The sequence below is a fragment of the Lingula anatina genome, chromosome 5 (genome assembly GCF_051362555.1).
Source record: "Lingula anatina isolate TDL-2025a chromosome 5, LinAna3.0, whole genome shotgun sequence".
Taxonomy (NCBI): Eukaryota; Metazoa; Brachiopoda; class Lingulata; order Lingulida; family Lingulidae; genus Lingula; species Lingula anatina.
Window position 1 is genome coordinate 21,787,472 of NC_141771.1, and position 15,526 is coordinate 21,802,997.

Sequence of the window (15,526 nt, forward strand, 5' to 3'; positions counted from 1 at the left end):
ACAAAAACTTGAGACCCACTTGAAAGTTATGTATCTTAGGCACCCCTTAGAACGATTACTTTCTGTATATCGTAATAAGTTGGAAAGAAATCCTTGGACACATGAGGGTGTCTCTTCACAAGTGGTTCCATACGTTATGAAACACTATCGCGGTGTAGAACCCATTCTTCCCGTCGGAGTGAGCAGAAGCCGTGGACGGATATCTGGTGTCCTTCCATCTGGAGAAGAGTTCAGTTTTCCAAAAGACGAACTTCCAAGTTGGGTACCAAAGATTACATTTGAAGAATTCCTTCGTTATGTTGGTGACAATCCAAACTTTCTGAATGGTCATTGGGCGCCCCCAAACGATTTATGTCACCCATGCGCCATTCAATATGACGTCATAGGGTATTTTGGGACAATAAGCGAAGATGCAAACAACATTTTGAAACTAGTGCATGCGTACCCAGCTTTCAAATTTCCAAATATGTACCTTAATCCAGAAACAACGTCTAATTTGGTGAATAGATATTATTCAAATGTATCAAAATCGACGTTGCAGAAAATTTGTCCAATTTACGCACTTGATGCAGCAATGTCGGCTGCTAATTTACGTATTTAGTTAAAGATGCATTTGAAGTCGATCTTTTGTCACAAAAGCCAACCAAATGTTACCACATCCAAATAGTGTAATTTACAGGACTACCAAAATACATTGCTTAATGTGAAAGTGATATTTGAACGTATTTTTCTGCTTGCTTTCTGTGATTTTTAGGTTACCGAAGTAGTAAGATAAGATGTTAAGTCACGGTCTTTACAAGAATAAAGTAGGTTACTGGATAGATAAGTAGCTATGTTAGATAAGATAGGTGAGATAAGCAGGTCATATTTACGATCAAAACTTATAGAAATTGCAGTTTATAGCTCTTTTTTTGTCTGATCTTGTGATTAAATCGATTTATTCTTTGGTATGTTGACATTATTTGAGTCATTAGAAACTAATAGAAAGGGTGTAAATGCGTTACTGGGAATTCACGCTCCACAAACGTTCAGTTCAAATGTACCTTTAAACTGAGTTTGCGTTCTGTTAATACGTTATTGTAATTTAATTGTCAACCGTCCGGGGACAGAAGGCCAAGCATGGATAGAACTTCACAGCAATGCCTGCACTAACGACTGCTATGTCTTTTTGCTAGCTTTTTGTTAATTTTTTTGCTTAATTATATAATGCTAACAGCGTAATCGCCCCCAAATTTCAGGAAAATGCTAGAATATGTACTGGGCTTCAGGTCCCTTGGAGATCTATGTCTTACACTGAAAATGTCAATATTGAAAATATGTTAACTTGAAGATGAATATCTAATCAGTCTGCTTTGCTAGTCGGGCTCTATTCTTGTCGGAGTATTACAAGAAACGCGATTTTCCTATCAGTAAAGCTCTCACAAAATAATGTTGCTGTCAATTTGATGCAATGTAATTGCAATGTAATTGTACCAAATACCATTCAAGTTTACCTACAGTTGTATGTACCGGTATTACAGGTAGCATGGACATTCAGAAAACATCTCGTGAGACTAGATAACATTTTAAGTTTATAGCTAATATGTCATCAAGACATGTAATGTACAACTGGGTATTAATTGGTGGTGGGTAGGTAAGGCAATTAGAACTTAAGAACTTCGGGAAGTGGGAATAAAGCTGTACTACAAGTAACAAGGACTATGCCATTAAAAATGCTTATGTGTGAAAAGTGAAAATTCCCCCCCCCCCACACACACTAATTTGCGTAAATGTAAACTGATCATGCTCATTTTAGAAAGCAACCTGCCTCTTTACCAAACAAAACTACTCAGTAAATTTACAAACAATGATAAATAAAATAAATATGTTTAGAAGTTATGGGGCTAACGTCACCAAAATTGTGCAAAAACCCAGAATTATCATCGTAAATATAAACCAATCATCTCGATTTTCAGAAGCAATCTGCCTCTTTGCCAATTTAAGCAGAGCCACTTCGAAAAACTAAAGTAAAACAAAAGTACTGTATGGCAGTTATGGGACGATCGTCATATGTAGGACAGCGACGGCGACAGACAGATCAATCAGAATATGAATAAATAAAAATTAAAATTAAAAATAAAAATAAAATAAAATAAAAATTAGATAAAAATAAAAATTAAAGTCAACCAATCCCAGGAACAGCCCAAACCCCAGGCGCACGGAAAACCCAAAGAGCCCAAATTGTCCATCCTGATTAAATATATAATTACATAAATTTCCTTCCTCAACCATGGTACATGTATAAGAGAAGATAGCAGAAATAACAAAGGCATTCCAAACTCCTGCTGCCCAAAAAAGTTAAGCAGTTCATTCTAGGTCTAACATTCAAAAAAAAAAAAAAAAATAATAAAAAATAAAAAAAAAAATAAAATAAAATAAAAAAAAAAGGACAGATATTTACCACAAACTCACAAACGCACAAATAAACGCATGCGCACACGTTCACACGTCAGTTACGTAGCCAGTGTCATGTGGGGTGTTATATTAGCATTTTCATCACCAGCATGAAAGTAGTCGTTATCTCAATCGGCATATCACCTTGCCAAGATGAAGTGGAACGTGTGTCGTACGGTGCTGGGATTTCTTTTCGTTGGTTTTTGCCTTTTTGTCATCGCATTGTACACGTACATGGCAGGTAAGACCTTATTTCGCTCTCTCTTTCTCATGTTCTCCTACATAAAATCAAAATATTGTCTGTAAGAATGAATTTAAGTTTTCAAGTGTACAGCTGGAAAGCATAACCATCACGCGTCTGAAATACTCAATTTTATACTTATAAAGCGGCATTTAATGAATTCTAGGGCGTCTTAGGCGTGATACTACTCACCTTAAAGTTGAGGAAAAAGTAGATCAGCTCGAGGCGACTACGATACCTATACATGATATAATGGCAATGATGGGAAATGGACATAGTGAAAATAATCAGGTAAGAAATATGTGTATGCACACATGCATGATTAATACAAAACTGCAAAATATAATTTACTTCCTGCAGTTCACTTTGACATAAGGGAATTGCAAAACATTTGTCTCTGAATGCTACTTTCATACCATGAATCATCAATCTAGAACGAACATGTTGAATGTCGTGATCTATAACGATCTATCTCAAGTTCTAGAATATTCCATGTTTTCAAATAAACCATATTTTTCAATGAAAAAAGGAAACCGTGAAACCACTCGAAGCTCGCAGATTTTATGGATGGTTTTCACGCATTATTTCACATAAAAATGTGCTTTACGTTTTAAAAGTCGATGTTAACATTGTGAGAAAGGTAAGAGGAATACGTGTGTTTTGGAAATTTGCTGAATCATGGCACAAGTTCATGGCCAAAATTTGCTATACAGCCCGTGTGTATCTCGCAACTTGTACTGCAATTGGATGTCACACTACACTACATAGTGACAGTGGAATTAGCTTGTGATTTTAGACTGTATGCAATTATATTGTCGGTGTGTCGAGTGAATATATTCACTTAAAATTAGCGTCATCTGTAATATTCATCAAAATAACATGAATCCATGTGTAAAGCTTTACATACTACTGGTATCTAACATAGCGACCAGCTGTGAATGTAGCTGCATACCGTGTAGCACTCAAGAAGATCATTTTAAGAATATTACTGTTTGCACAACGTCAGGTATTATGTAGGTTTGTATATTCAAGCATATTTTACATTTCAGTGATTTAATTAAAAAATGATAGTTTGATTATTTTAATTAATTGCACCGTTGTCTAGTAACAACAGCAAATAAAGAGAAAATACAATTCACATTCAGCAATGTTTTAATTTGCCTTTTTTGTATGTTTAGACCTAAAACTTGCTGGGTTTTTACCACAAAATAAGTCACTGTGTCCAAAACCTCACCAAACATAAAAAATTATTTTGTCCTACAGCAAATAACACAATTTAAAATAAAATAATGATATCACAATATATATATATATTTCTAACTAAAGTTTGCGGCAACTAGTTTGCGGGAGTTTGCAAGAAATGTTTGTATATTGCTGCTAATTTGCAGAAAATTTGAAATAACAATTTAAGTTTGCAGCAGGTTTGCAAGAAAGTCTTTATGTTCTGGCAAATTTGCGGCAAATAAGCAGCAAATTTGTAGAAAACTTGAAGCGAATTTGCAAGAATTTGCCAGAACAAAGAATTTCTGCCAGAATTTTTGTGAATGAGCGAAAGAGTTTGCGATATGCGTGATATTTTGCTAAGGGAGAGTTCCTCGAGACGTTGGGGGATGTTAAACATTGTGTACAGCCAAGTGTAAAAACTATAATTAATCTAAACGATGTCAAGATGACCTCCTGGCTTTATGGACAAAGTATTCCAGCGTAAGGAGAACCATGATGTCAAAATTGAGATATTACGTGTGTTATTGTGGACACAATATCATTGTGAAGACATTCCCATTTTCCTAGAGTGAAATATTTATAACATTTTCGTGGGGCCTGATAATAATTGACACTAGTCGCTGAGAATGCTTAGATTTTTCTCCAGATAGTAATAAAAAAAATCGATTAAATACTCACCACAAACCTTTTCTTTGACCATTCGTGAACATGCAAACCACGAGTAGGTGTGTGTGTGTGTGTGTGAGAGAGAGAGAAAGAGAAAGAAAGGAGATTTATATTAAGACGCGCATATATTCTTTACGTTGTTAAACGTTAGATCAATCAAGTGTTAAAACTCGAGCCCATGAGTATGAAATCAAAATGTGTCAGCGTAAGGAGCACCATAATGTCAAATAATACATGTCGACTAACGGCAGTACTTTTTATTTCTTTCAGCAGAGCGGTTTGGATGATGACGTCATTCCCGAAAAATGGCTAAAGGAAATACAAAGAAGAAAGAAACTTGTGTCCGAGGTATGCAAAAAGTATAAAATGGCAAAAATGCCTTTATGTCTCCTTGATCTAAAGGTTCAATACGATGCCGAGAAAGGAGCAATAAAGTGACAAACACAAGTATGATGTTCGAAACTTGGCCGTTGCCGGCCGCTTTTATTGTGAATCCTTATACTAAAATGAATTAAATTTTGATGTTAAAATTAATTAATTGTGACAGTGCCAAAATACGTAATTTTTTACGCCTGAAAAGACTATTTTATATATAATTCCCAAAGAACATAGTGCAGACGTTTTAATTTGTGGGGTTGCAAAGAGGCCGAAAAGAAAAATCTAGCCAACGACCGGACGAAGCACGTCGATGTAATCTAAACTAGAGGACAAGCTAAATCGGCCTAAACGGTGGACGACAGATAAGCTGCGGCGTGCTACCCAACCCTAACTCCCTCATTTTGAGGGAGGGGGAGGTACGCTCTTTTCCTTATGATAAACGGGCCATACAGCGAGGAGTAGAGCTCTCCATTCTGTCATCCCTAGTTAGAGAAATTTAGAATTAGAAATTTCAAGTGTGCCCGCCGGTCTATTATGAATTATGTCTACCAAAAACCAGTAACTGAGCTCCTGAAATAAAGGGTATAATGGAGATAATAAATCACTGGTCAGCGTGAATTGCTGGACCGAACAAGTTACAAAAATTGAATGGGAAATTAAAAATAAAAAGAAACGGATGAGAATCTGCATGTCTTGCTAGATCTCTGAGGGGGTGGGGGGGTGAGGTCCGCATGTCTTGCTGGACCCAACAAGTAACGTCACTTGAAGTTAAACATATAAAAAGTTAAACATATAAAAATAAAAAGAAATGGGTGGGAGAGAATCTGCATGTCTTGCTAGATCTCCGGAAAAAGGGGTGGGTATGAGGGCCGCATGTCTTGCTGGCCTTCGGCATGAAAGCGAGATTGAATGTAAAATGATAAATGATAACTAATATAGCCTATGGACAGTGTCACTAAATGAAACTTGTGAAAGTCAGATTTGATAAATGTCACTAAACGTGCGCGGGTGAATCCTCCGTGCGAGTATATCAATGCGCTAAATAGTCCTATTCAAATTGTCCAGTTGCTTGGCTTGACCATAGTGTTGGAGTGCGGATGTATTTCTTGAAAGAGTCCGAGTTCCAACGACCGAGCCGTCTTATCTGAGCGTCCGACAGGTTATTCTGCACCGCCAGGGAAGCGGCTCCTATTCTGAAACTGTGTCCTTTAAAGCGCGTAGGGTCCAAGTGACAGAATCGAAGATCCCTCGCCAGCTGTTTGTTGAAGACGTCCCGATGAATGGGTGTGAAGTTCGGGTGACAGAAAAGTGGGCCTGGTGTGTCCCCCCTCAGCTTGATGTAGTGATCTAAGGCACTTACCCCGCACAAGGGATTGCTTTGAGGGCCAATAACAATGGAAAAAGGAGAGCCTTTAGTGTTATGCTTGTAGTTTGAAATTACTAATTCGACTGACTGTTTCCCATCATGATTCGAAAAGAACTTTACGTTTTCCCGGGAGAGGGAGGGGTTGGGGGCCCCCGATCCCCTAGCTGTCATCTCGCCTATACGTAAAAACCCGTGAAAGGCTGTGAGGTACATTGCCCTGAAGAGTGACATGGTGTAGGAATTGGAAAGGGTGAGTTCCAAAGCTCTAACAAGTTTTAGTGAACTAAAGCTTCATTGTCGGTGAAGAGCATGACACACCTATTCCTTAACTCCGAGGCCCAAAGGTCAACTGCCGCGACAATTGGGTAAAATTCTAGCAAGGTGATATTGCAGTTTTGAAAATGCTTTGGCCAAGCCCCGAAAAACCAATTGTTCCTAAATATCGCCCCATATCCGAGGGAGGCTGCAGCATCAGTGTACAATTTCAGAGCGGGGGAGGTAAGCCATTTGAAATCAAGGAGGAATGATTTCCCGTTGTAGTCGGAAAGAAAGTTGGCCCAGGTCTCTAGATCCAGTTTGGCCTGTCTAGACAGCCGGATGAAGTGGTGGGGTTTTCTGATACCTATCGTTAGATCAATGAGTCTGCGGAGGAAGGCCCTGCCCGGTAGAACTACTGAACAGGTGAAATTCAAGAGCCCTATGAGCGATTGTAGCTGTTGTAATGTTACTTTTGCCCTACCCAGGAACTCGGATATGAGAGACCGGCACTTTGAGACTTTATCGTCAAGTAGCCTGGCTCCCATCAGATCAGTAACGAGCTCAATACCAGCGAAAGGAAGGACTCTGCTAGGGCCAAGCGTTTTCTCGCTTGCAATAGGTACGCCTAGATCATTACAGAGGGCCAGGAAATTTTGGAGGTCCTGCTGACACTTTTCAAACGTGGGGGCTATGAACAGAAAGTCGTCCAGAATGTGAACCATGGAGTGGGCCTTAAGTTTGTGCTCCGCAATCCATTGCAGAGAGGTACTGAACATTTCGAATATTCTACAGGACGAGGAGCATCCCATTGGTAGACGCGTGTCAAAATAATACTCATTGTTCCATGTAAACCCTAGAAGGTGATGATCGTCGGGGTGAACCATAAGAATTCTGAAAGCAGACTCCACGTCAGTCTTGGCCATCCAGGAAGATCTACCTGAGATATTGATGAGCTCTATTGCATTCTCTATAGAATGGTACTGCACGGAGGAGAATTCCCTGTCAATGCCGTCATTAACTGACTGTCCGTGAGGAAAGGAAAGGTCGTGGATGAGCCTAAACTTGCCAGGATCTTTCTTCGGGTGGAGACCAATGGGCGATATTGCTAAATTGGGGAAAGGTTTGGAAGTAAATGGACCGGCCAACCTACCTAGTTCTAATTCAGATGACAACTTTTCATTCACCACGTCGGGCCTGTCTAGAGCTGACTTGTGGTTACGAGTAGAAGACGGGGATTGAGACCCATTGTGACCTAACTTGAAGCCGATAGTGAAGCCCGAAACAAGTTGCTTTCTTAAATCAGAAGGATAACCAGAAAGATATTTATTGAGTTTGTTGGGGTCTACTGGGGTTTTTAGGACCCTGGGGGGTAGATGGTGAGTTTCTGTTGGCCCGTGAGGGGTAGGAGGGGCGGGCAGCTGCTCTATTCTCCGATCTGGGACACTGGGACGCTGGGTGGGTACCCCCTGAGCATCTGAAACATTTGTGGTCGTACGTGCAATCCCCCCTACAGTGGTTTCCGGAGTGAAATTTGTAGCAGACCCCTTGGGGAAATTTACGAAATGGCTGCCTAGATGTGAATGACCCCCTTGGGCGAAATTGCTGGACATTGTTATTTGGGCGAGAATTGAGAAGAGCCCTGTTCCAAAGATCCCAATTAGTATCCTCCCAAGGGTCACCAGACCTTTCTTTGTTAGCCCTGAAGTTGCGGTCATAAGCTAACCAGTCCCCCCTTAGCCCTGCTAAGACCCTGATGTCTTCAGCGTATTTAAGTAAATTGGGCGCCTCCTGGGGGTGTTTAAGGGTGTACACTGACATGAAAGTGTGAAAGGCCGTTGTCCATTGGGACATGGAGGTGATCTGAGGCCTTCTACCCTGGGAGACTACCAGTGTGATTTTACCGTGGTTGTTTTCCATGGCCAATGGGAGGGGGTCGCCGGGTTGGGGCAATTGCGCTGACTGGTCTTGGAGGAGTAGTGACATGTCGACAAACTCGTTCCCCCAAATTCGATCTTTTAATTTGTCGTCGACTAGGGCGTGTAAGGGAATGGACTTAGTTGAATACCTATTAGTCTGGGGGGATACTATACCTGTGTCCGCTGAAGGAGGAGTAGGCGGAGGGTTTTCTGGCAGATTGCGCTGGCCCGACTGAGGTGCCACCGAGTTGGCTGCCAGTGTTGCCATGGCTTGTGACATCTCCTTCAGAATGTTGAAGATGGCCTGGTTGTCCACGGGCTGCGGGGTTGAATGTGAACTCCCAGAAGTTGAGGGTAAGGAAGTGTCCGCAGAGGAAGGTGCAGATTTACGAACAAGTTGCTTCCCCTTACTGACTCGCGGGCGTTTTTCCGATGCTGGAGAGGGGCCGGCGGAAGAAGTGCTCGCAGTAGAGGGAGTAGGGTGAGTTCTGCTTGCCCGGCGTTTGTTTGGAGTACTCTCAGGAGCTGTTGAACTTCTTGATCTCTTGGGAGGCACTGAAAAGTGTAATGAAGAGAGCAGCAGACAGGTGAAATTTTTTGTAAGTTCCCATGTAGTTTTTTATTACTCGGAGGAGACGGGGAAGGTGGCGGGTATCAAAATCGTACTGAGTCGAATTGAGCAGTGATCCGTTGATTGTTCTCTTGCGACTGTCGTGCGTGAGAGCAAAGTGAGAAAGAATACTATCGTACATTTCGTTAAACGCGACGGCGCGTACCTTGTGGAACACACCTGACCTAGTTCAACCTGATTGGGCAAAAATTAGTAACGAACCAAATACTCTGATTGGATAAGAAAGATTGGCCAATCACAGCCCACTGCCGATGCAGCACTGAATCCACGATTCTATGTGCAGCATTGAATCCGAGGCTCGTCAGTTCATGCAGCACTCAATCCGAGGTTTGTACAAGTATGGCAAAATTACAATGCGAATCCCGTCGGAACTAGGTTACAATCCGTCGCCATAAAACAACGTTTGACTCAGCCGCCAAACTTCCCTTTATGTCTCCTTGATCTAAAGGTTCAATACGATGCCGAGAAAGGAGCAATAAAGTGACAAACACAAGTATGATGTTCGAAACTTGGCCGTTGCCGGCCGCTTTTATTGTGAATCCTTATACTAAAATGAATTAAATTTTGATGTTAAAATTAATTAATTGTGACAGTGCCAAAATACGTAATTTTTTACGCCTGAAAAGACTATTTTATATATAATTCCCAAAGAACATAGTGCAGACGTTTTAATTTGTGGGGTTGCAAAGAGGCCATAACCTTGGGATCGCAGAGGCCAAGGAAAACCCCACAAAGGACAAAGGAGCCTGCTGATAAGGACAGAAAGTTTCCAGATGAGTAAGTAGTGCGTAATGAGTAGAGGTCGGAAATGTAAAGACACAAAACGTGCCGCTCACCTAGGCGTAGCTAGGCGGACAAAAATATTACAAAAATAAGGCATGAAAAAATATGCCACTCAACCTGAAAACCAGGTCGGAAAAGTAAAGACACAAAACGTGCCACTCACTCTGACGAAGCAGAGCGGAATATAAAGACACAAAACGTGCCACTCACCTAGGCGTAGCTAGGCGGACAAAAATATTACAAAAATAAGGCATGAAAAATTATGCCACTCAACCTGGAAACCAGGTCGGAAAAGTAAAGACACAAAACGTGCCACTCACTCTGACGAAGCAGAGCGGAATGTAAAGACACAAAACGTGCCACTAACCTAGGCGTAGCTAGGCGGACAAAAATATTACAAAAATAAGGCATGAAAAAATACGCCACTCAACCTGAAAACCAGGTCGGAAAAGTAAAGACACAAAACGTGCCACTCACTCTGACGAAGCAGAGCGGAATATAAAGACACAAAACGTGCCACTCACCTAGGCGTAGCTAGGCGGACAAAAATATTACAAAAATAAGGCATGAAAAAATATGCCACTCAACCTGAAAACCAGGTCGGAAAAGTAAAGACACAAAACGTGCCACTCACTCTGACGAAGCAGAGCGGAATATAAAGACACAAAACGTGCCACTCACCTAGGCGTAGCTAGGCGGACAAAAATATTACAAAAATAAGGCATGAAAAATTATGCCACGTCGTTGCCGACTGGAGTAGGATAGAGGATAAAAGGAAGGAAAATTACCGGTGGTCCTGAAAAGGTCGGGACCTGACAAAAGGGGTAGATGCGCCTATGGGCTTGTTAGCTGATCAAAATCGTACTGAGGCGAATTGAGCAGTGATCCGTTGATTGTTCTCTTGCGACTGTCGTGCGTGAGAGCAAAGTGAGAAAGAATACTATCGTACATTTCGTTAAACGCGACGGCGCGTACCTTGTGGAACACACCTGACCTAGTTCAACCTGATTGGGCAAAAATTAGTAACGAACCAAATACTCTGATTGGATAAGAAAGATTGGCCAATCACAGCCCACTGCCGATGCAGCACTGAATCCACGATTCTATGTGCAGCATTGAATCCGAGGCTCGTCAGTTCATGCAGCACTCAATCCGAGGTTTGTACAAGTATGGCAAAATTACAATGCGAATCCCGTCGGAACTAGGTTACAATCCGTCGCCATAAAACAACGTTTGACTCAGCCGCCAAACTTCCCTTTAACAAAAGAATGGATTGAAAAAAATGGCCACCATCTTATCGTAGAAGACCAATATAAAATCATATATTGCCGTGTTCCTAAATCGGGGAACACAAATTGGAAGCGCTTATTACTAGCACTGTCTGGTATTATAAACGATACATCTATGGCTCATGGCAAAAAGGGGCTAAACCCAATGAATGCAGTTAAAAGATATTTGCATACGTTGGATACGCTGTCGTTTTCGGAAGCAAAACAAAAACTTAAGACCCACTTGAAAGTTATGTATCTTAGGCACCCCTTAGAACGATTACTTTCTGCATATCGTAATAAGTTGGAAAGAGATCCTTGGACGCATCATAGCGTCTCGTCGCAAGTGTTTCCCTATGTTATGAAACACTATCGCTGTGTAGAACCCATTATGGATGCCAAAGATAACATTTGAAGAATTCCTTCGTTACGTTGGTGACAATCCAAACTTTCTGAATGGTCATTGGGCGCCCCCAAACGATTTATGTCACCCATGCGTCATTCAATATGACGTCATAGGGTATTTTGGGACAATAAGCGAAGATGCAAACAACATTTTGAAACTAGTGCATGCGTACCCAGCATTCAAATTTCCAAATGTGTACATTAATCCAGAAACAACGTCTAATTTGGTGAATAGATATTATTCAAATGTATCAAAATCGACGTTGCAGAAAATTCGTCCAATTTACGCACTTGATGCAGCAATGTCGGCTGCTAATTTACGTATTTAGTTAAAGATGCATTTGAAGTCGATCTTTTGCCACAAAAGCCAACCAAATGTTACCACATCCAAATAGTGTAATTTACAGGACTACCAAAATACATTGCTTAATGTTAAAGTGATATTTGAACGGATTTTTCTGCTTGCTTTCTGTGATTTTAGGTTACCCAAGTAGTAAGATAAGATGTTGGGGCACGGTCTTTACAAGAATAAAGTAGGTTACTGGGTAGATAAGTAGGCAGTATGTTAGATAAGATCAGTAAGATATATTTACGATCAAAACTTATAGAGATTGCAGTTTATAGCCCTTTTTTGTCTGATCTTGTGATTAAATCGATTTATTCCTTGGTATGTTGACATTATTTGAGTCATTAGAAACTATGCTTGCACTTACGACTGCTATGTCATTTCGCTAGCTTTTTGTTAATTTTTTTGCTTAATTATAAAATGCTAACGACATATTCGCCCTCAAATTTTAGTAAAATGCTAGAGTTTGTACTGGGCTTCAGGTCCCTTGGAGGTCTATGTCTTACACTGAAAATGTCAATATTAAAAATATGTTAACTTGAAGATGAATATCTAATCAGTCTGCTTTGCTAGTCGGGCTCTATTTTTGTCGGAGTATTACAAGAAACACGATTTTCCTATCAGTATGTTGAAGAAAACTCACAAAATAATGTTGCTGCCAATTTGATGCAATGTAATTGCAATGTAATTGTTCCAAATACCATTCAAGTTTATCTACAATTGTATGTACCGGTATTACAGGTAGCATAGACATTCAGAAAACATCTCGTGAGACTAGATAACATTTTAAGTTTACAGGTAATATGTCATCAAGACATGTTATGTACAACTGGGTATTAATTGGTGGTGGGTAGGTAAGGCAATTAGAACTTAAGAACTTCGGGAAGTGGGAATAAAGTTGTACTACAAGTAACAAGGACTATGCCATTGAATATGCTTATGTGTGAAAATTGAAAATTTCACACACACACACACACACACACACACACACACACTACTTAGCGTATATGTAAACTGCCTCTTTACCAAACAAAGCCACTCAATAAATTTATTTAAAAAATAAATAAATAGGTTTAGAAGTTATGCAAAAACCCGTAAATATAAATCAATCATGTCGATTCTCGAAAGCAACCTGCCTCTTTACTAATTCAAGCAGAGCCACAAAATTTAAAGTAAAACAAAAGTACGGTTTGGCAGTTATGGGACGATCGTCATGTGTAGGACAACGACGGCGACAGCGACGTCTCGGCCAGACAGACCTATCAGAATATAGACAGACACTTACAATGTCTGTACATAAAAATTAAAATCAACCAATCCCAGGAACAGCCCAACCCCCATGTGCACGGAAAACCCAAATAGCCCAAGCAGTACATTTTGACTAGAGGGTGAGAGAGGTGATAGGGATGACAGGGGCTAGTTGGCCCAGTTAGATAATTTTGGCCTTGTAGAACTAATTAGGCATGGTTAGAGTAACTAAACCGGTTTATAAGTAAGCCCTATGAACTAAGCTACGTATGCAACGTCATTATTTTTCAAATACAGACTTGACATTTAATATGGAATATTTTTTTCCAAATTGCTTTTCATCATTTTTTTCCCTATTTTGCTGACTGATAAATGAAAATAAGGATTAAAATCGCGTTTTAATAACTTTTATTTATATCTTTGATGTCATTGTGACATCAGTTCATCTATTGAATTCGCCAGTGAAGCAAACAAAAATGCATTGCTTATTTTAGGTCATACGACAACCATTGAAAGCGATGTTTTAGATCTCTATATTTTCCAAATTATCGTCTTTAAAAGAGTTATACGCCCCACAAAGGACCCTCATGTCAGTGTCTTGTCTCAGCAACGGTGGCTGTTACACCTGACCTTATCTGGCTGCTACCAGAGCTTTCAAGCGGCAAGGCATTCCTTAGGATAGGTTTTTAGAGTTTTATCTGGAAAAAAATTCCAGGCAACGGTCAAAACTTGTCCAGTGTGGTTCAGTTTTGTTGTAGGACATGCAGGCCGTTGATTCGGAGAGTAATAACCTACCCACGTATTGTCTGTGTGGTTCAAATAGGGCGATTTTGATGACCAATGTATCTGCTCAATCCCTTGGCTCTGTAAGTTATCTGCTATTAAAAGTGCTCTGTGTGAACGGGCAATCTCATCGTTTAACCTAAAATTGTTCCTAAGGTACCCCCTATCAAATGATAGTCAAATGGTTCCCACATTATTCCTTTATTTCATCTGGTTTAGGTTTTCATCAATGACTATCATTGGTGTTTTGGCACCAATGTTGTATTCACTCCAAATACTGACGCTGTCAATGACCTACATTGGCCGTGGTCTCTGTGTAGGTACATCAGTCTGGGCATAACTCCATAAAACTGTGCAGACCATTCCCTTTGACAATAATCTGTCTGGTAATATCTGTCTTTTTCGTGCCACTCTGGCACAGATTAACAATTTTGTAAAACATTGTTTTACTCATTTTACGAACTGCAAAACTGACCGCTTGCATGCAAAATTTCAAAATTTTCTATGCAGTAGTTGCCGACATATGGATACTTTTTTAACAGGATCATGCTTCGCCAAAGCCAAGCTTTGGCTAGCCCAAAGGAGCACTACCCAATTAAATCACTGCATATTACACAATGCAGCAGTGCACCAGACTTGGTAGTCAGTTAATTGGTAGCGACACACCTGACTTCACACTTCTCCAGTCAGATGTTTTATGTGAGATCTGACTTTTATGAAAAAAGAACGCATTTTTACCAAGGTATACCTTTGAAACTGAAATATTTCATATTAAATGTCAAGTCTGTATAATGCTTGATGGCTCACAATTTGACAAATAACGCAATTGGCGTCAGGGGGCCAAATTGTTAGTTGCCAGTTCTAAAGGGACGAAAAAGTTGTGCACATTAGTTCATGAAGAAAAGTAGGTCAAAGGTCAATTTGAAGGTCGCAGTATGATTACCAGTATATGACGTCATATTCAACTTCAATAATAACTTTGTCTCTATCTCTGTCTGTTTTTGAGATATAAAAGATAAAAAAATTGCCAAGTTCAATTTTAAGCCGCACTTTTTTATTTTTCTGAATGACATCCTCTTGGGACCCTGAAATCGGTGCGAGAGGGCGAAAAAAAAAACAGCCAAAATATATATATATATATATACTGCTTAAGTAAAGGAATGCTGTCAGTACACAAATTTACCACAGAAACACGTGCCAAACTAACACTTTGTCTTTATCCATGCTCTCAAAATATAAAAGCATTGTCAATACTTCGTAGAAAGGTAAAAAAGTCATGAATACATATGCTGCACATTACCAAATCTATATTAAGGTTATTTTATGCATTTTGTTGGTTTACCAATCAATAAAACAAATAATAAACAAACAGTGTGTCTTTATTTGTGCTCTCAGAATATTAAAGCATTATGAACACTTCACAGAAATGTTTAAAAGTCATGCAAAGAAATGCTTAATAATACCAAATCTATTAAAGGTCATTTCGGTCAATGCCGTTTTGTCTACTTTGACTTGCAGGAAGCAGCCAAACTGTCGGGTGGCCTCTCCGACCTTCAGCCCACCAAATACCTCGACGCCCT

General features: G+C 40.0%; 1 protein-coding gene across 1 annotated transcript; it reads right to left on the bottom strand.

The window, feature by feature from the left end:
* Positions 1–7,711: 7,711 nt before the first annotated feature.
* On the bottom strand, positions 7,712–11,141 carry LOC106156593 (uncharacterized). Its single transcript, XM_087013415.1, has 2 exons — positions 10,739–11,141; positions 7,712–9,037 (listed from the first exon to the last, which is right to left on the bottom strand). The coding sequence occupies exons 1-2, from the start codon at positions 10,845–10,847 to the stop codon at positions 7,890–7,892; spliced, it is 1,257 nt and encodes a 418-aa protein (XP_086869541.1). The 5' UTR covers positions 10,848–11,141; the 3' UTR covers positions 7,712–7,889.
* Between the last annotated feature and the right edge of the window lie 4,385 nt (positions 11,142–15,526).